The 21,694-nt window shown below is 51.7% G+C and overlaps 1 protein-coding gene across 1 annotated transcript in view; it reads right to left on the bottom strand.

Annotated features, from left to right (window-relative positions):
* Positions 1 to 6,572: 6,572 nt before the first annotated feature.
* ELFN1 (extracellular leucine rich repeat and fibronectin type III domain containing 1) overlaps positions 6,573 to 21,694 on the bottom strand; it is a 105,898-nt gene continuing 90,776 nt past the window's right edge. The window contains exon 4 of the mRNA XM_049791590.1: positions 6,573 to 10,103. Within this exon, the coding sequence (XP_049647547.1) occupies positions 7,273 to 9,663 (2,391 nt within the window). The 5' untranslated portion in view covers positions 9,664 to 10,103 and the 3' untranslated portion in view covers positions 6,573 to 7,272. The remainder of the gene's footprint in view (positions 10,104 to 21,694) is intronic.

The raw sequence follows: 21,694 nt of genomic DNA, 5'->3' as shown, positions 1-21,694 counted from the left end.
ACTAGCAGCCTACTTGGCTACTCCTCACATGGTGAAAATCCACATCCCCGATGCTTCTGTGTCTTCTCATCCCTTGCACGGAGGAAGCTGAGTCCAGAAAACTGGCTTCACTCTGGATCAGATGGTTTCCCTTCATTAAGTACTGGGCAGGGGGAAGGGGCAAGGTGGGAATGAGCAAAACTCTCGAGGTGACATTTGGCTAATTTCTACCACCCTTCTGGTGGTACTGGTGAGCTGGCTGAGAGGGGTAAAACAGAAGATATGGCACAAAGGAGATGTGAAAAAGTGGAGTGTAAGTAAATTCAAGTGAAGCCAGTCACTGCTACAAGCCAAGGAGTAGCTGCTGGGTTGGCTTCTCCAGAACCACCGACCATGCCCACCAGCAGCTTCACTGCCTCCCGCGCCTCAGGGCATCGGCTGGCAGCAGTGGTTTGGGGATGAAGGAACAGAAATGTGCTATACATTCCTCTCTAAAGAGCAATTTAATCTCCAGACACCTACCCAGGAAAACCAACTTAGGGGCCCATGATGCAAAGCCTGTGGTGTGTAAATGAGGAGGAAGGAGCTGGGGCACCTCCGAGGTCCAAACCTGCCTGGCACTGCTCCATGGAGCCCGGCAGTGTTGCAGCCGCGCTACTACAGGAGAAGACCTGTTCACAACCCCTGCACATTTAAGGCAGGATCGGGGCTTTTCCCAAACAACCCCTTCATCCCCCAAAGCCCAACCCTCTCCTGTGCTGTATCCCCACCATGTGTCCATGCGTGTCCATGTGCTCACAGCTCCAAGCCTCGGGGGGGTGGCACTGTCCCCACAGGGCGCTGTAGGGGAGAGGGACGTGGTGTGCACCAAAGACGAGCTGAAACCAAGTCCCAAAACGGGCAGGGAGGGTGCTGCTGCACCCGGGCGGCACACTGTTGGTCCTCCCCCTGATGAGCCCTCACAGATGCAAATAAATCCTGACTTGGGCCTCTAAATTCCTGCTCTGTCTGCTGCGCTAAAAATAGCCCAACGCAGTGCGTGCTGGCTTCAATCACCCTCATCGATCCGCTGCTTTTAGGTCCGGTCCAGCAGCACCGCAGCATACCCCACCCCCAGCCTGCGGGCTCCCCCGGACCCCTCCTCACCCAAAGGATTTGTATGATCGGGCCACCTCTGCCGCGCTGTCCCCCACCCTTGCTAACCCCCCTTTCCTGCAAATAAGGTGATTTATTGCTCCAGAGGCCGACGGGCAGCCAGGCTGCAGCAAGTATATGACTGAGGGGGGGTTGTGTTGCAGCTCCTGAGTTCTGCAGAGCCACATCCACCACGGTGATGAGTTTGGGGGTCTTGGGCAACAGAGCTCTTGGTTCGCCAAGACCCAGCCCCGATTCAGGGAAAAGCTGATCTAGAAGCGGGGCAGAGAGGAGCATTTGGAGGAGGGTTAGCCGGGGTCACTGGGAGTGAGGGAGCTGGCTGGGCTGCTGGAGCTTGTGCCCAGAGCCTCTGGCTCTCCGGAGGTCCTGGGCATCACCCGGGTGTGGATGCATGGGCTGACCCATAAGCATCAATGGGGCTGGAAGAGAGGTGGCTCCAGCGGCGCTTGCAGCCCTTAGGAAAGCTCCCACCACCCAGCAAGCACCGCAGGTCATTGGCTTGATTTGAGCAGAGCCAGTATAGTCTGTCATGGGTGCTGAACGGGGAGCACCTCCTTGCCTTAGGGCCCCCATGCATCATCACAGATAGCCTGGTGTGGATCTGCTCCTGCTTTCATGGCAGACGCAGCTGAAGCCAGCAGGAGGCTCAAATGCCGGACTGGGGTCAGGTGTGACACCTCCAACACCCATCAGCTGTGAAAGAAGGAGGCAGCCACCAGCTCCAGGGTTGCCACATCCCTTCTCAAGTGCTTTGCTGTCTCAGGGAGAAATCTGGCCAGGCAGTGCCTGCCACCACTGCCACCCTTTGTTGCCCCACATTTCTATCTGTGGACTTTGCACTTCCCACAGGCCATGTTTTGAAAGACGTGGATGCAACTGGTGTGCACACCAGGGCAGGTGGGTGCCCTCAGGAACACTGGGTGTAAATGGCACATGTCTGTATGGAGAGATGCTTCTGATCTAATTTACATGCTTTTAAATAATATCCAGGCTCTAGATGTCACACAGACTTTGCAACACGTGGCAGGGTCCTTTGCTGACTCTGGACCAGAGCGAGGACTGAGCTGTGGGTAATGTGGACTTGAATTTAAGCTCCAACAAGAAGCTGACTTTGCTGAGATGCTGGGGGAGGGATCGGGGTGGAACGGGGAGTGGGGGTGGATTTCTAGTCCTGCCTTGGTTTTGCCCTTGAAGACTGGTGGTTTAAACAACAGCGGTTTTGTGGACACAGAAAGGGCATCACAGAATGCATTTACATATGGCCCCAGCGCCATCATTATCTTGCAGGCAACAGCAGAGCCCTCCAGGAGGAGGATTCCCATATAGCAGCTATAGGTGGTGGGCAGGCTCACAGGAGTGGAGCTGGGAGGGAGAAATAAGGAGGGGGGGGGTGGGGGTGGGGGTGGTTCAAGGGCTGCTGGTGACAGCCCAGCAGCAGGGAGTTGGAGAGCAGGCACAGGGGCACGCAAGGGTGGAAGAGTTTTGGGGAAGCAGAGACTGGGAAGTGGTGATGGGAACCTGAAATCCATGTTGGAGGGGCACCATCCTGTCACACATCAGCTGTGTCAGTGTCCCTTCAATGCCACAGCTGGTGCTCGTGACAGAGGAAGGTCTGAGCTGTGCTTTCCAAAGTGGATTTGGGTCTGCATCCCCTGTCCCACCCGACGCACACCCCGTGCCTTGCAGGCAGCCCCGGGACCCTGCGGAACAGGAGTGCTCGTTCCCTTGGGGCTCATCTGGGGCATCCTGGAGAGGTGACAGTGGTGATGGGGCAATGGGGCAGCTCGGCAGGGCCATAGGCAGCTGCCTTCGAAGCTCACCAGGAGCATTTCCCAGGAGCAGACACAGCTCCCTCCAACCTCAGCCAGCAAGGAAATTTCTTGGAGCAGCACAGGGCAGAAGCAGCGACGGGTCCCTCCGCTCCTTTTCTCTGTTTCATCGCCGCAGGGAAACAACTGCTCTCTCTTAAAGAAAAAAAAATCCCTCGGAGCAGCTTTGCTCGGTGCCTTCGCTGGCCTCTACGGGAGCTGCCGCCTGGCCTGTGCCGAGCACAGCTGCTCCCACCGCCTCTGCCTTCCCCTGCCTCTGCATCGCACGCCTCTCCCTGCCTTTCATCCCTCTCCCTCCCTTTCTTTTCCCTTCCCTTTGTTCACACTTTCCAGCGGCAGAGCCCAGGCTGCTGTGGAAGCGGGATACGGGAACCTCCAGGTCCTCAGCACTGGCTTTCGGTGCTGGCTCCCCAACTGGTCCCCAATGTCCCTTGAGGTGGGGCAAAACCAGGAGAAACCTTTTCCCTGGTCTCCCCTCCTCTTCACTCGGACACGTCTTTCCCACGCCCCCTCCTTTCTGCTTGGCAGGGAGCCCTCTTGCTTTGGGTGGGTTTGGGGCAATAGGAACAGCATGGCCGCACAAAGTAGCGTTTTGCTTTGCAGAAGCAGCTTGAGAGCTTCGGTGGTTGAACAGGAGACGAAATAAAGAAGAAAAGCACGTAGCAGGTCACAGGTGGTGAAATTCTCCCTCTGCCCTCGGAGGGGTCTGTGAAGCAGCTGCCTCGGAGGGGTGGAAGATGCGGTGGACAGAGCTCACCAGGTCCTGTGCAGAGGCACCCAGGAGGTCCATGCATGGGGTGGTAGGTTGGGGGACAGTGGGACTTCTTCCCATTTCTTGCCTGGCTTTTTTCTCAGCTCATCTTGTGGCACCTCATGCCAAGGGACGTGGACCACAGCTGCCAGGACTGCACCTTGTCTTGGAAGGAGGACAAAGAGGCTGGATGGTGCTCAGCAGTACAGTCATTTCTTCATCACCCAAGGAGCCATCCAGAGCTCTCTCAGACCCATAGCGCGGCCCCACCAATTATGGGGTACAGGGTGCTGCACGTGCAGGAGCCTCTCTTGGAGATACCTTGGAGATGGAGGGGTCTAAACCTTTTCTAACCCTCCTTTTCTCCAACTGCAGAGAGTTTGCATCTGGGAAGTGTTTAATTTAGAAAGGCCAGTGCTGCTGTATCACATCTCCTGTGTCAGTCTCTGTTGGTTTATGACCAGTGAAATCCTGGTGTGAAAACAGAATCAGGCTTTGATTTCATCTGCCCCTGCTGTTTTATGCCACTAACAACTTTGCATTTCTATAGCAGCTTTTATTCTAGGAGCTAAATGGGCTTCACAGACAGGCAATTAATTAATTGAGCCTCCCCAACCAGCCTACACCCTCAATGCCACAAGGAAGCATTTTGCAGAGGAGGAAACAGGCAGAGAGGAGCAAAATTACTTGCCCCAGGTAAAGAGATGAACTCGCTGCTGACGTGCTGCTGCCTCCACAGCAAGGCGTTATGCTCTGCTGGTTGTGCCATTGCTCCTGGCTGCCGTGGAGATGGTCACGATGTCATTTCTAAACTGGTGGGGGAACTGGTCTCAGTGGGGGAGTGACCGAGGAAGGTCTTTCGGTATCTATCCGTGACTGCCATCGCTGGAGCATGTGAGCCCAAATTAACTCATGAAGTGCCACCACCTTTGACCATCCCAGCCTCTGGCTGAGGAATTCCCCGAGACCATCAAACAGTGCCAGGAGGTCCCACTACTGCTTCCCCTCTCCATCCTTGCTGACCAACTCCTGTTTCTCCAGGAGGCACTCAGGGTTTGCAAGGGAAGGTGGTTTCGGCTGAAGGGTTTGCTTTGGTCCAGGTGCCAAAATTTAGGGAGGCGCCCGCCACGATGTCACGAAACAAGAGAGGGATGATCCTCAGCTCCCCTTTCCAGGTCCTGCTCACTGCCTGGTGAGCAAGACGCAGCCCCGAGAAGCTGCGTGCTGCCGGCAGGATCTGGGGCACCTGGAGGAGGTGGGGGAATGTGCCTTTGCTCATGCAGAGTGAATATGTTCCTGGGGAAATTGCCTGCCTTTTATTATGAAACCCTGTTAATGGTTTGTTGTCTACACAAATAAGCATGGGGAATGAACTCGTGCACTTCCCAGCCTGCTCCGTGTCTTCCCAGCTCAGCTCCTTTCTGAACAAACATAACCTTTTGCAAGAATACCTGTCAAAATCGCTCTGAAATATTGAAATAACAGGATGGGATATGGTTTGCTCCTGGGCCCTAGTGCTCATCCGTCAGGACTCGGGATGTCCATCCAAAGAGACTTGTGAGCAGGACGCAAGGGAAAACTGGCAAGCAGCAGGGCCCCAAAGGGCTGCATTTGGGGAGCTTCTCGCCTTGCTGTGCTGGCTCGCTGGGCTCCCACACACTCACCAGGGGAGCAGGGCAACTCCACGACCCTCGTGTGGGACCCGCTTCGTCTTGGTCATGGGGTGAGGCATGGGAGCTTGCAACTCAGCTGGAGCCAATTGGGGCAAAATTGTGTCCTTCAGCCACTGGCAGGACCTGGGATAACCTTCGTGGCCTCAATGCCTCCCTCCTCCTCCTCACCCCATGAACTGGGCATCATCTGTGAGTATTTTAGAGATGGGGCAAAAAGCGACTGAGTCTTGGACTGAGGCTTTGGATCAATGGGTGAGGGGTATGTGGCTGCTTGGGTGGACTTGAGACATGAACATAGGGCCATTCCCTTCCCTTCCAGTCTCAGAGTCCCAAGGGCTGTTTGGGGGCTCCCCAGGGTGCCCAGCTCCAAAGCCACCCATGTAAAATGGGAATCAAACTGGCCTGTGGGCAGCACTAGGGCTGCAGGCAGGAGATGCTGCACTCCCTGCCTGAGGCTGTGGCTGCTTTTGGGGTTATCCACGGAGGAGCTGATGGACGTGCGGTGATGGGGGTCCCAGGAGTGAGGGGCAGGATCCCTTGGCCAGGGTCTCTGCCTGCTATAATAGGTCTCAGTATGGGCAAGATGTAAATGCTTAGTGTCTTCACCCTCGGCAAAAATCACTCCTCAATGATGTCCTTCTCTGGAGAGCAGCAAGAGTCTTTCTGCTCTAACTCATCGCTGGCTCCCCATCTTGAAAGGTAAGAGGATAACCCACCCCTCAGCAGCTGGTCCCAAGGGCCACCGCTCTCCAGGTATGTCTGTTTAAGGGGAGAGACCGACACTTTTTAATGTGCAAGAGAAATTTCCATTGCATGGTGGCACCTGCTCAACCCAGAGCCTTTCACTGCTCAGCCCCTTCCCTGTTGCTGGTTGTGAAGGTCTCTCACCTGGAATAAGGTGGGGGATTCTGCTTTTCTGGGTACATGCCTTTTTTCTAATGTACTTGGAAGTGATGAGAATTTGGACATAGGCAATTGTTGGGAGAAATCAGAATCAAACGCTTAGAAAGCCAAACACTCCCCACCCCCAAAATATCCTGTCAACCAACCAACCACCCACTAAAAAAATCCTTCAAACCAAATTCCATCTCTTTCTCTAAAATCCGTGATTAAAACCTGGTACAAACCGGTCAATATAGATATAGATATATATATATTTTTTAGTAGATGTAGTATTGGTTTTTTTTTCTCCTCTCTCTTTCTCATTATACAGCAAACATTGCAAATATAGAAATTTTCTCTGTACAATTAACGACTTCGGTTTACAATGCAATGTGTGGTAAAACCTCTCAGTGAGTGAAAATGTGAACGGGCCTTCAACCGGGTAAAAGTCTAAACTGGAAGACTCCGTTTGCAAAAACAGCCCAAAGGATGGATCTCCTTCTGGTCTCTTTTTGGTTTTTGTTGCTGTTTTTGTTGCTGTTGATTTTGGAAGGGAAGGAAGGAAGAACACAAACTGTTCACAAAGAATCCACAAAATCACGGAATAGGGACTCATGCAATGCAATATCGGGAAACGCCAGACCTCAGCTCTCTGCCCACTCTTTCACTTTCTTTTTATATTCAATTTTTTCTTTTTTCTTATTTTTTTAAAAAAAATTGAAATGAAACAAAACCTTTTTTTTTTTTTTTCACTCCACAGTTTGTTTCTTTTGTAAAGTTTGTGTTCAAATTTGGTGCGTCTCACCAGTGTGAGGACATTTTAATATCTCATTTTATATATTATATAGAATATTTATAGATTTTCATAATTTGTTCTCTCTTTTATTTTTATTGATTTTTTTATTATTATTTTATTTTGTTTCAAAGACAGTCTAAATAAAAATAGCTGCTGCAGATTTCTTTTGGTCCAGTTAGTGTGTTAAGTCACGAGTTGTGTGAGGACTCAGGACTTTTGCTGGGCAGAGACGCCCTTCCAGTAGTCTAAGATGTCGTGAAGATCCTCGTCTTTGGCAAACTGGACCTTTTTGCGTAGGGCATGGCCGGCTGCCATATACTCCTCCTCGTCTTTGTGCCGCTTGCGGTTGAGTTTGAAGCGCTCCCAGATGCTGTGCGATGGTTTGCAGGTGTACTCTGGGCTGGAGGTGTAGCTCAGGTTGTGATATTGAGGCGAGAGCTGGGAATAGGCCAGGTCTCTGGGGCGAGGACGGGTCAGAGGCTCCAGGATGGAAGGCTTTCGCCCTGCCATGCTGTCGTGCTGCTCCCCTTGGTGCGAGCTGGGGTACGAGTGCCGGTGTTCGCTGTACTGACGGATCTTCTCCGCCTCCGCCCGCAGGATGGCCGCGGCCGGTGTCACAGTGAGGATGGTGTCGGTGGTGGGGGATGTCTTCTCGATGTATTTGGCTTCTGATTTGTGGCCCGATCCCTCGGAGCGGTAGGACCTCGGGCTCCGTATGGAGCCACTGGAAGAGGTGCTGGAGCGTTTGGGGGCCGCCTCCATGCTGTGGTGTCGCTGGAGAGGGTGGTTGTAGCTTTCCTTGTAGACGGGGGAGAGAAATCCGTGCTTGCTGGGGATCTGCTCCGATAAGAGCACCAGCTGAGGCTCCACCGTGGAGACCGCCCCCGATTTCACCCCTTGGAAGGAGGTGGACTCAGATTTCAAGGCATCAATGCAGTTGTTGATGATCTGGTTCACCTTGTCCACCTCCTTGGCAATGGTGGAGATCTCAGCCACAGAGCTCTGAGTGTCTGGCGGCAGGGACAGCTCACAGTCCCGCCTCTCGGGCTGCTCACCCGTCCTCACCTCCATGTAGTTGCCCTTGGTGGCCTTGGGGGTCTCACTGCTGTCAATCAGCTTGTACTGCTCAACCTCACCAGCGGAAGGCAGGTAGGGGATGCGGGTCACTGTCTCCCCACCCAGCATCTGTCCCTGGGACAGCTGGGTGATGCTGGTGGTCTCCATTTCTGGCCCGTATTTCAGCTCGATGATGGTCTTCTTCATGCTGCCGGCAGCCTTTTTGTGCTTCTCCTCCTGCTGGCGCCTCTTCCGGAGACAGTAATACACAACGCCCAGGACGATCACCATGCCAAAGAGACAGCCCAGGATTGTCATGATATAATGAGTGGCAGTGGAAGGGGTGGGCACTGGCTCCTTGCGGTTGGGTCTGGTGGGTGTGATGGTGACGCAGGTGTGGTTGTACTTCGAGTATTGGTGGACGGAGACTACACAGTAGGTGTAGTCTCTTTGTGCTACTAGGTTGCTCACGGTGATGTTCTCCTCCTTCTTCCTGAGCTTGGTGATCATGGAGGAGAAGCCGTTTTCAAACTGGGAGAGGATGTACATCTTGCTGAATGGGTAGGGAATCTGCACGGTGAGGACGGCTGAGTTGTGGTTGAGGTGCTTCACCTGGATGTTGGGGCGCACCTCTGTTTCACCGATGGGAGTGAAGAGGGAGAACTGCGGGGTCGTGCCATCGCCAGAGGAGCAATCCTCGTCGGAGCAAGGGCTTTCGGAGGGCACCGTGGTCACCTGGTACCTGGGAGGGATAAAACGAGGGATCACAGTGTAGGAGCCGCCGGTGCAAAGGGAAGAGAGCATGCTCAGCGCATTGCGGTAGCCAGTCCGGCCTTGGCCCAGCAAGTAGTAGCCCATGTAGTCAGGTGGGGAGTCGCACTGCATCCGGTCGTACGTGCGGGTCATGTTGGTGAAAGCTTCCAGCCATTGCAGGAAGCCAAGGAGCTCGCAGGAGCAGTAGAAGGGGTTACTGTAGAGTTCACAGACAGAAAGCTTGTTTAGGCCCCGAAAAGTGTTGCTGTCGAGTCTCTGGATCCTGTTCATGGACAGGTCAATGTTCACTATGTTGGGGCACTCCCAGAAGGCATTGGGGGTGACGGACTCGATGAGGTTGGCCTGGAGATAAAGGTACTCCAGCTTCCCCAGGCCCCGGAGGATGCCCTCGGTGAGGTTCCTCAGTCGGTTGTAACCCAGCTGCAGCACCTGGAGGTTGAACTGTCCTGAAAAGGCACCGTCCTCGATGTAGGAGATCTCGTTCTTCGTCAGGTTGAGGTATGTCAGGTTGCCGAAGCGGCTGAGCGAGGCGTACTGCACGCTCTTGATCTTGTTGTCGTTCAGCCGCAAGTCCACAATGGTGCTGTTGATTTGCTGGGGGATGGACTCGTAGGGGGGCTGGTTTTGGCTACAGATGGCCAACCAGACGAAGCCCTTGTCCCCCTCGATGAGCCAGCAGTCTGCCCGCACCCCGCCAGCGTGCAGGAGAGAGACGGCTGCCACGCACATGCAGAGGGCTGACGTCGCGGCCCACCGGCGACCTGCCATCTGGAAGGATGGCGCGGAGAAGGGGTTCCTGGTCTGCCAGAAGCGGGGAGCGGGACAGGGGCTGGGAAGACGTGGGCTAGTGCTTCTTCAGCAGCTTCACTCGCCTCTCCCTTCTCCTCATGGCTTGGAGACAGGGGGGAAGCATCCGTGGAGAAAGCGGACCTCGGCGCCCACGGTACTCGGCAGCCACCGGCCAGGGGCTACTACCAAGGCCTGGGTGGCTGAGGCTGGTCCCGCATCACCAGGTCTCTGGCATCTCGGGAAGGGAGTCATGAAGATAGGTGCCTGGGCGGAGGAGTCCCTCTGGCTTAGAGACAAGCCTTCCTCTCACTTCTTATAGTACCTCTCCTCGTTTTCTTTTTGCTGCCCATCGTGACGCTGGTCCCCATCTCCACGTGCCTCCGTAGGTCTGGCTGTCCCAGCTCAATCTCTCGGCTCACCTGTTCAAAACAAATCACAAGCACAAACTAAACATGAAGGAAAGACAGATGGCATTTAGAGGCATTGGAGATGCATCCAACTGCCCTCTTAATGTTTGGCACTTGCCTTCTAACTCTGGCTACCACCTTTCAAGGAGCTTTTGGTTTATCTGGGTACTGCCACCAGCAGTGTTTGGCAGCAAAAGGGAAGGTGGTCGCTGACCATGGAGGTCATCCTCTGAGCCCATCATCCAGCATCACCTTACAGGCTGTTGAGAGACCAACACACATCCAGGGCACTGTTCGTCTGACCTATTTAGGTGTCTACCTTAGGAGGAGAGGAGTGATGCCCCAGAAGTGTCTGTTCCTCTCCGCTGAGAGCAGACGAAGTCTAGACAACTCGCTCTGATGTAGATTTGATGCTGCAGCGTTTTGCTGAGGGGAATCCTAACTGTCTCGTGTGCTGGTGTGCGCAGCGGCAGTGCCCACAGAAGGGGATGCTGATTGAGGACACCGTGTCTCTCTGACTGCATTGCTGCGTGGCATCTAGGATAAAGCCCAGCCTCAAGCACCTGTCCTGTTTCTGGGAACCTGAGCAGTAGTTTCAGAGCACTCTTTGACCGCAAAACACACTAGCATGATTGTCCACCATCCGATGTCCTTGTCCGTGGCTGGGGCTTGCTGCCTGTCTCCAAGACTTCTCTCTCCCTCTTGGGTGAAATGTTGCGGAGGTGAGGAAGACCCTCAACCATTCAGTGCCATAACAAGAGTATTTGCAGAAGCTGGGACAAGACCTTCCCTCCCCACCCAGAAACAGCTCTCTGAAGACCAGGAAGAGTCTTCACTAGACACAAACCTATGGGGCTGCCTGCAGCCTCACTTCCCACAGAAAATCTCTCATTCCTGGCTCACATTTTCCATTATTTTTTCCTGCATTTTTGACTAAACTTAAATATCCATGGACAGCACTTCTACTTCCTTTTGTGATTTCTTAGGGAAACAGGAAGGCAAAAGTGCATGAGCATGAGCATCTCCTCAATCGTGCTGTTCTGCAAGATGTTGAAAATATCATCCAAGGACATCTCTACTGCCAAACAGCTCTCTCAGCTGGTAGGACAGATGCAGTAAGGTGTTGTGGCAGAGATGGAGTTGCCCACAAATGGGGAGAAAAGATCTCAGCCTAGCTACTTGGGACTTTTGTTGGGAACAGGAGCTCTGGTTGTCTCGCTTGTCCCAGGGCAGACTGTAGGAGGCAGGCACTCCTTACAACACAGCTGGCAGGAACTGGAGGTTTCTTGGGCATCCGTGAAGGACACAGGGGCACATCTTACATCTAAATTGTCTTTCATCGGATCTGCAAAATAGTATAAATACAGAAATTGGTTTCCAAACCATTTCCCAGTGCCCAGGCAGTGAAGGGACTGTGCTTGGTGCTACATGCCTGCAAATCACATGAGGCTGATGATTGTCAAGGGGTATTTAGATGCAGATACCGTATTCTCGCCCTTGTTCTGAAGAAACCAGGTTCTTTTCCACCTGTGATACCAGGCAATGAAGCAGACCGTGTTTCACTGCAGAGATCCCTGTTAACTTTTCACAGCTTATACCTCGGTAAACAGGCCAGTAATAATAAGCAGTAAAACAATTTATTTGTTCTTTCTGGATTGTGAACAATGACTCTGTTCCCTGGTGGCACAGTTGGGTTTCCATTACGTGAATAACGAGATCTGCTCTCGCATCAGCTCTCTGCACATGAGACTCTCTGGCCACCTTGTCCTCCAGCAGACGCCCCACCAGCTGCTAGGGGAGGTGAGGCTGTGGGGGAAAACAACACCACCACTGAGTTTCTACCCAGTGCCCCTCCGGAAGGCAGGGTGTGTGGTACACCCTTCTTGCGGGTTGTACTGTCCGCGTTGGTTGGGCAGTTGCTTATGGGTGAGACGTACTGGCCCTAAGATGGTGCTTCTGTGGGGCCCTGCCTGGGTACTTGCAGGTCTCTCTCTGCCTCCCCAGTGCCTGGTACTGTCCTATCCCAGCTACATTTGGCAGAAAGCTCAACAAAACCAAGTTTTCAAAAGTTTACTAGAAATGGGGCCTGGGTGGAAGGGATGCTGAGGGCAAAGCAGCTGAATCTCAGGTCTCCTCTTTCCTGGGGGGTAGAAACCTGGACCTTACCATGCTTTTACATTGCTATTCCAGCTGAAACCCTTACATCACCACAGTGACACCGATATTGCTGGTAACCCTATTTTGGGGAACACTACCTGCTGCACTGGCAGGAGCACATTTGCAAGGATGTGCTGTCCTGACCCTGGGATGCTTTCCCAGGACCTGGAAGCCCGTTTTGGCATAACCAAGTTCTTGGAGCCAGTGAGGAAGGGAAGAAGGACTATGGTCCCTGGGGCACTGCAGGTGAGAGTCCTCCCTTACCACCTCCCCAGCTGACGGGTGAAGCACGGGCTGCAATACCAGGCCGAAAGATGTCTGCTGCTACATCCCTCCTGGCACTGGACAACTCAATTAACCTCTCTGCGCTCCAGCCTCCTCTCTGGTACCGTGAGATAATGATAGCACTTCACAGGGCTGTGGGAGACTGAAAGTGCCCTGAGCTCCTCTTGTTGGGATGAAAATTGTGTTGCAGGTGGAGACTTTCTCTCCCTCCAGCTGCAAGCTGGGCTTTAGTTGTGCCCGCTCTCCTCTGGCACAGGGACCAGCCTGGTCTCCAGCTCCACAGACTGCCTCCTGTGGCAGTGCGCATTGCCCCTAAGGGTGTGGGAGAAGGTATTCCTGGACCACAGAGCCATAAGCAAAGTCTTGCCCCAGTTGTTCCTTTGGGATGGCACAGATTTTCCTTGCCTGCTGCCCTGCAGTGCTTGCCCTTGGCACGAGCATCTCCCTGTCCTCCTCCATGGGCTTGTGCATTACAGGGACCTCCCACAGGCAGGGGAAGCCCTGCCAGACCGAGACAGCACGCAAGGAGTGATGCATCTTGGCATATTCTCTTTAGCAAGCACTAATTCTGTCTCCTCGAACTCCCATTTTGACCCAACCATCCTCTCTGGGCAAGCTCGTGTTTGGGATTGCTCTGCAGAGCCAAACCAGTCTTTTTCTTGCAGAGGAAGGTTCCCTGTTACTCCCACCTGGGGAGGCTGTGGGCTCCAGCCTGTGTCAGAGGGCATTAGCTAGTGGAGCAGGACGATCCCGTGAGCAAATAGCAGGGCCAGACCCTCCACGGACCTTACCAGGCTGATCCCCTGTAGCCTTCTCATCACCCATGTGCCTCCCTCATCTAATCAGAGGTGTCGGGGATGAAGAACGGCAATGGTAAATGACTCAAACACGTTCAATAAGGCTCCTGCTGTGTGTTTTCTCTTCTTTCCTGTACGTTGCCTATCAGACGAGTCCTTCCCAACAACAGAAAGGAGAAAAGGCATTTTATCAGCAGCCTGAGTTTAATTTCAGCTCATTAAAGCAGGCAATTTGCTGGTTTATTTGCTTTGCAAAGTGTGAATAAAATGACAGCATTAAGGAGATGTAAGAGAGGAAAGAGGGGCTAATCTCCCTTTTTATTAGATTGCCGGGACATGACTGGGGAGTGGAGAAGTGGGTCTTGTTGCTTTGCACAGAAGGCATAATTGTTCATCTTGTTGGCTTCTGAAAGCCTCCTTCCCAGCATCACGCCAACGCGGGTGCGTGTGGGTGTGTGCCTGCGTGTGTGCACTGCGACATCAGCCAAGCGCCGAGCATCCTGCAAGGCAGGATGGGAGCAGGGGCACTTGCAGTGGTTCCCAACTCATCTCCCTGTAACAGCAGATAACAGACATCCAAGAGGTTTCTCCTTCTTCACTTTTCTACCTTTTACCTCGCCTCTAATCTCCCTTTTCTGTTCTTTTCTGCTTCTGAAATCCCGAGCTTGATTCTTGCAGGTTAGAAATAAAGCAGCCGGTCGGCCAAGGAGCCTTTGTTGTCCCTGACCTCCTGCAGCTGGGACATGGCTCTGGAGAGCAGGGAGAGACCCCCCTGCCTCTTCCCCACAAACTGGATAAAAATCAGTAAGATAAGCTAGTGTTTTAACCCTCTTGCCTGACTGATTTGTCTTTGCCCAGCTGTCCTGGTTTTATTCTCCTGGTAACCTAACTGCACACCACATTTCCCAGTCCTCTGACCCTCCACAGAGGTGCCTGGGAAAATCTGGGAACAAACCACCTACAACTCTAATGTGAAAAACAACCAGGAAAGCGGAGATTTGGGGTTCTCCTTCACTGATTGAGAAAGAAGCAAACGATAGGAAGGAAGACGGTGTGGAATAACAATCACAATGATTTGAAATGATGAATTAAATCTCAATCGGAGTTATCTTGAACTGTGGCACCATGCTGATGATGACAACAGGCCACGTCCATGGGGAGGCCATGGTACCCACCCAGTACCGTGCAGGAAATATCATTCCTGCCCAGAGTTACCTGTGCACTGCAGACACTGCTGTATTTCCCTGTCCTTCTGCTGTCATAGGGCAGCATGGTTTGATAAGCTGAGAAGATGTCAGGCTCGTGTGGCTTATAGAGGCCAGCAAAGAGGCAATGACAACTCCCTCACTCTTTGCTGGTCCTAAGCATTGCCTCTGATCTCCAGTATCCCTGCTGGAGCCCGGATCCGTGCTTTGCCCTGCTAATCCTCAGCCCTGACCTGTGATGTCCTCCCCTCCTACCTGTCCTAGCTTCTCCAGCCCTGGTCACGGCAAAGAGGGACCGCTGTGATTTTGTGACGTCCACGAAGTTGCAGCCTGTGCTGGATGACCAGCAGCAACCTCATCCTGGCTGAAAACCCACAGCAAGGGAGGTCGAAAGGGAAAGGCAAAGCTGGGGCTCCAAAAACCAGTGCAGGCTGGCTGGTAAGTTTTTGCTTCCACCGCCCGATTAATGGCATCTCAGTAAATTAAACCAGAGCAGCAGCTGCAAGGAAGCAAACAAAGCAGCCGTGGGGGTTGGGTAGGTAAAGGGAGAGCGAGCTGGGCAGCGCACATAATAATATGCTGTCCTGGCACTCAATTCCTAATTTTGTTATTCTACTGAATGAGTTATTTCAAACTGTGGATTAGATTTACTGACTGAAGGCAAGGAGCCAGATTAACATGCGCGTTCGTGTGTGTGTGCATATACGCGCATACACGCAACAGTGCTCCTTCCCTTGGCATTTCTGCATCCCCGTAACTTCATTCTCTCTAGCTGCTCCATCTCCAGCTGGCTGTGTTTCCGCTTCTCTTAGACCCTCTTTCACAGCCACTCAGGCCATTTTATCATAAATGAAGGAGCCCCACTACAAAAAGAGACGTAGCAAAACGGGAGTGATACGTTACAAATTATAAATGTTTAGTCACCCAAAGAGGTGGGGAGGGAAAATTTGGCTAACAGGCACCAAATTTTAAAATTAACCTTGGCTTTTTATTGTGTGTAAAATAATCTGAGGAGACAGCTCCAAGATGGCAGAGAAAACATTTATTAGTGATGAAGTCTCCCCTAAATGGCTTGACGTCCATCCTGTATATGTCAGGTGGGGAAAGGAGGCTTCCAGGCAGGTTTTTCTGCTCATTCGTATTCCTGGTGTTTGCTACACACCTCCTGCCGGGTGATGTTGGTCAGAATCATAACCATGCTGAATAATAAAGATGCCCATGCCTGTAAAATTCAAGTTCATTTTATATCCAGAGGTCCTGGTACTAATATTGCCTCCACAGACAGAGTTCAGGCAGCATTTTGTGCATCCCAACCTTATTCCCAAATGCCTTACGGTGTTAGATAATAGAGTTCTCCAGTCAATTCTACTCTCTCTCCTGCTATTATTTATTATTTAAGAAAAATAGGCAAGGGAGAAGAGATATATTTTCCACTGAGGTTTGAAGAAAGATGAAGAAGGAATGAAGCGGAGAGGTAAAGGGGGGCTGAGAGAGAAGTGCCCAGCATCACATACAGGATAGCTTTTACTGAGACCTTGGGAGGTCACAGACTAGACAACAAGTAGCCAGGTGGAAGGGGTGGGGAAGAGATCACCTTTCTAGGGTAGGCTGGGAGAAACAAACAGAAGTTACACGCTTGGTCTCTATACAGGGGCATTGCTATTACCAGTGTATCGACACTCACGGGCTCTGTATAGCGCTAGGGCCAATGTTTCTCTCCTCGGGTTGTTCCTATCAAGGGAAACACAAGTCAATCGAGGTCAAGGCACTGAAGGCTCTTTGGTATCCACAGACTCGCTGGCTGCTGGCTTATTTTGCAGTCTCTTTGCAGGAGGCATGGGACACTTTCTGCAGACCAGCAGCCGAATGAATGTCAAACTGAGGAGCGTGAAATGCATCTGGTTGGCAAGGCCCTGAAGACACTAATGACCCTTGACTGGCCTCACCTAGGGCCTCCACCCACGGGCTCAGGAGCTCCACATAAACTCAGCCCTGGGTCTCCAGCTCCTTCCCGAGCCTTGCTGGTGCTGTGCTTGTCTCCAGTCCTGCTTGTGGTCCTGCCTCCAGGATAGACCTCAGGCCTGTGTGGTAGGTGGCTTATCTCCTGGATGGACCCCTCTGACACGCACTATAACTTGTGCTCGCTGCTGCCCCTGGCCCCATCACCTTTTGCTCCTGGCTGGACTCCTTGGCGGGACCCTGGCTATGGTTCATCTCTTGTCTCGCCTGGGACTGTCCATGGACCCTGTTGCCAGCACCTTGCCTGCAGTGTTCGTGTGCTGGGATACACCACCCTGGGTGGGGAGGGGACCCCCCTGTGCTGGGGTTACCCCTAGCTCCTGCCTCAGCTTCCCTTTGAACAGCCAGCCCTTGCTGCTGCCTGACATGGATTTCAATAAAAGGCAGCTTATTCTGCAGCTGGTTGCATGGGGAACTCTCCAGTAAAATGGTTTTCTGATGTAAAATGCACTTTCTGCAAAATTAAACCTTTGGCTGAAAAGCTATGATCTTTCTTGGAAGTTGAGATTCAGGCCGATTTAGCTGTAAACTTGTGGGTGCTGTAGGGTCTGATGGGAGCCCTAGTTCAAAGCCGTCGTGCCTCCACCAGCCAGACTGAGGCCAGTGCCGCAATCTGGGAATGGCCAAAACAAACCTGTTTGCACAAACATTTTTAAGAACCTTTTTGTTGTATGGCAAAATAGATTCTGTGTTAAAATGACAATATTTTCAAGACAGGTTAGGTCTTGGGATTTCAGGAAATAAAGATATTCTGCTTTTCACTCAGCTGCAGTCTGAAGTCATTTACATCCGTCTCCTGCTGCTTAGCTTCCAGGGTCTATCGGGATGACAACACTGTTGCACGCTGCTGTGGGCCACTGAGCAAAATTCTCCACTGAGTTTAAGTAAATGCATAAATGATCTTCCTGGTGAACAACCTCTTAAGCCCAGCTGAGTTACCTGTGCATTAAACCAGCCTTCTGAAATATCAGCACAGGCAGATATGAAATGTCAGCTCCAGCCCATGACAGTGCAGTTGAGACCTCAAACAGCCAAGGAGTGCAATTAGAGGGGCAGAGGAAGGTAAAGAGGAAAAAGATTTTAGGGGATGTAGAGAACTAAGAGCTCTGATCAGATACAACAATAGTAATAAGAGAGAAGTGTGTTTCCATGGGAGAAAGCCTCTCTAGTATTTACTTGATGGGGTTCTTCCTTAGAAATAATCAGTCTGAATCACAATTCCATTATGGGATGGTTATCCTGCCGTTAGGCTGGGGGAAACCAGAGGTCTGGTGTGGAAGCAGGGCTCCCGTTTCCCCCTCCCCGTAAATAGTGCTGAAGATCAAAGCATGTTTTTCCAGCACTGATACAATGGAGGGAGCCAGCCCCGTGCTGGGAAGCAAAGCTGCTGGTGTTCCTCAGCACTGACAATCTGAACTGTGCCTTGTCTCTGCTGCATTGTCATCATCGCTCAGATCTTTGCTGCTCTTTGGAAGAGGGCTTTACTGCTTTCATTCATTAATTTATTTTTGCAGGAGGCTTGCATAACCCTTTGCATCCCAGACAGGAGAATCCACTTTTATACAGCATGAAATCTGGTGGTGGATCCATGAAATGGTTAGCTTTGTTAGAAATTACTTTCAGAGGTGCAAGTGCTTTGTTTGCTCTGATTTTTTTTTATGGTCATATTTTCAAAAGGACTTTTCCCTCTCTGTCCCACTCTTCCCGTGTGAAGGTGTCTCAGGCCAGAAAGCGTGGGTCTCTGGCCAGTGCCTACCTCAGTCGCAGTTTCTATGTGGACTGTACTGCTGAGTGTTGGCAGATGCACAAGAAAATATACAGCAGATGTAGGACTTCGTGGTAATGGTCTGCTGTGATCTCCGGGTAGGCAGAAAAGAATTCACCTTTTCATCAGCAAGCATCCTGCACACAGGAATCGCTATGGCTGTGCTGTAGGCGAACACCTCTGGTAACCTTTTACTGACTTGTTCACCTTTGAAGTTGGTCCTGCTTCTCTGGTTGGAAAAGACTTCCAGATGTCTTTTCCAACCTAAATTATTTTAATGATGTAACTCATGTCCTCTGGAGCCAAGGACCCCAGCTTAAGGCTGGACCCGCTGGCTGTCCACTTTTTGAAGGGGGTTCTGCCCAGATATAGCAATATCTGGCAAGCCCCAGTGCCCTACAGGCCTAATTTTAGCTCAGTGCTGCAGGCTGGCTTCCTGTCATGGGCCAGGAGAAGGTTAATGATCATCTGGGCAGCTCTCCAAAACCAATCTAATGTTTATTCAGGATAACAGCATTGCAGAGGAAACCAAGCATGACCACCTTCCGCGCACAGCTTATCCAGCACAGCCCCGCTCCTGTACGCGGCTCTGCTGGAGGAGCTCAGGTTTGTCAGCTCTTGGAGGAGGGACCCTCTTCTCCTTCCCTAGGTCAAGACAGGTCCTCTGCAACATTCCCAATCCTGCCTATGTCCTGACCTCTTAACCTAACGGATGCCGTGTTTCTACACAAAAACACTTTAACAGGCTCTGGGTCTGTTGTTTCAGCAATGGAAATAGGCACCCTTCCTGCTAAAAAGTTTATAGGACACTGCTCACGGGTCAAATACCCATGCTGCAAACAAATATCCATGCCACGAGCACCTTAGTTTGTTGGCCTCCATGGAGAGAGGGTGTTCAGCCCCACTGCACCCTCCGGGTCCCTGCGCTGCTAGGAGGAGCTGAGGGATGTGGGACAGTGGTCCCAGCTGTGTGGTGGTGCCTTGGTGGGCCTGGATGTCGCAGGTCTGTGCTCCAGCTGGGTCCGGGATGGGGCTGAGAGGATGAAGGGTTGGTGCAGATTAGCACATGAGGTTATGGAGGGATGCGAGATAGCTGTGACTGTACCCTCTGTCAGAGGGCAGAGGTCATAAGGTAGTTGTGGGTGTTTATTCACCTCAGCTGCTGTTTAACAGCTTAATTTCAGCCATGAACTTACAGCCTTTTCCTCCCACCAGTGCAGCCCCTGCAGTTATTCTGCCATGCCTTTGACACAACACGAATGGACATGCAATGGACTCATCCCAAGGATACTCTGCAGCTGTAGGGAGCCGAGTACACTGCTTACTTGGGGCTTCCTTGGGGTCCTTCAGGGCTCCATGAAGCATTTGGTTATGAGCCATAAAGCCTGAAGGCCCAAGACGTGCTGTGCTGAGGGAACGACTCTCCTCCAGCAACGAGCGCTCAGACATACATGGCCAGCAGCAGAGCTCTTGCCGCTTCCCTCAGGGTATGGAAAAAAATTGTACTGATAGCAAAAAATGTTTTCTGAGAGATCCCTGAGATGCCAGTATTGGCTTCACCATCAAGAGTCCCAAAATAGCTGGTACTTGCTGGCTTCCCAGGCACGCTCCAAGAAGCATCATGAGAACATCTATTTAGTAGTGTCTCTGGGGATGCGCTTCCTCCTACCCACAATGTTCAGGGAGATGGCTGGGCAGCCAGATGGCCATATTTGTGTGGAGCTGATATTAATGTCTCATTTGATTGTGTTTACAGCGTGGTTAATGTGGCTCCTAGATTCCGGAGCAGGTATCTTTATTATGTTAAATCTAAACAGAACAAAAATGTGGCTCTGCTGTGGGCTTGGCTGGTTAAACTGGGTGCCAGTCAGTGTTCCTCTCAAGGCTAGCTGATTTCCCACTGAAGTATGCCCATGCACTTGTGGGAATAAGCAAAGCCCATCTTTGCCCATAAAGGATGCTCATCCATAGGTGTGAGGGACCACTGGGTCACCAAATGGCGCTCTACCCAAAAATGTGAGGGTAGAAGCAGAGAAGCTTGGAAAAATGGGTCATGTACCCCATCTTGGCTCCATCCAAGAGAAACTGGTTTTGTCTTGACACGTGGTTAATGCCAAACTGCTGGTGGAAAAGCAGCAGTAGGAGCTATTGGTGTGTTAGCGTGGGCTTGCGGCACATGAAAGCCCTTCCTCAACATCACGTCTGCTCCTCAGCAGGGTCTGTGGCCACTCTCTGGGCCACTCTATTTCCCTGCTTGTTCAGAGACCTCCAAAAGATATGGAGAGTGGAAAGAAAAACTTTGGAGTCCAAGAAAATAGAAGTGGGGAGCTATGCCAGGATTTGGATTGCCCGTCCTTTTCATAAACGTTTCCTGTGGAGGTTACCCAAGTTGAAAAACCAAGTGAACCCAGAACACCCACCCTCTCTGGAGGAATGGAGTTTATCGTTAATAATCTACTGCTAAAAGGGTAACATCTGTTTTGGACAAACTGTAATGAGATTTAAACCCCAGGTGGAGGGAGGACTTCACAGTAATAAATGACTTTCTGTATGTCTAAATAGTTTTAATTTTTTTTCTGGCAGAAATAGCTGCTTTTCACCTCAGGCTTCTTTTTGCCAGCTCTTTTTGTTTAATGATTGCTATTAATTTCCAGGGTGGCAGATGGATTCTAGCCTGGTGTAGTCTGAAATGAGGAAAAACAGCCCATGAAGGTGTGATCTTGCCATGAACGTGTGTGCGGGTCTCGTGCTGATGGGACGCTATGTGTGGGTGTTTGCTTCCGAGGGGAACTATTGCTTCTTGGTAGCTGCTCCCCACTCCTGGGACGTTTGAGCATCTCTCCCTCAGGTAGGAAGGAGAATTAACTTCCCTGGTCACTGCTAGCAGCTTTGCCTGTTTAGACCTTGATTCAACAAAGCTACTGATTTCAGCAAGGCTTTGGGAGGAATTCAAACCAGCACTTAAGTGCTTTGCTAAATCCAGGCTGAAGTGAGCTGGAGAGCAGCACGTGGTCTCCAGAACATGGGAAGGAGCTCCCTGCCTTGTCTGGGCAATGCCCATGGCTGGGTGCTGCCAGGAGATGGGGATTCCTCCTTGGGCATGAAACACAGACATTTTTCAGTGTTTTTCCTCTATTAGTGTGATTTTTTTCTTTTTTTTATAGTGTGGGGTGCTCCAAACAGGCAATCCTTCTCTATCCTCTGGCTGTGGAGACAAGTGGCTGCTGTTGAACCCAGCACACCCTGCCGCAAGCTCCTTGTGTCCAAAGGAGGACTTTCTCTATCCTCTCTGCCACCACCCCCTTCTCAAGGAGAAGCCCACAGAACAGCTAATCCCAATTAGTGTTACAGTGTGCCAGGTTGCCCTCCTTTCTC

This window comes from Accipiter gentilis, chromosome 33 (genome assembly GCF_929443795.1).
Source record: "Accipiter gentilis chromosome 33, bAccGen1.1, whole genome shotgun sequence".
NCBI classification, from domain to species: domain Eukaryota; kingdom Metazoa; phylum Chordata; class Aves; order Accipitriformes; family Accipitridae; genus Astur; species Astur gentilis.
This window is presented reverse-complemented; position numbering and strand designations above follow the sequence as displayed.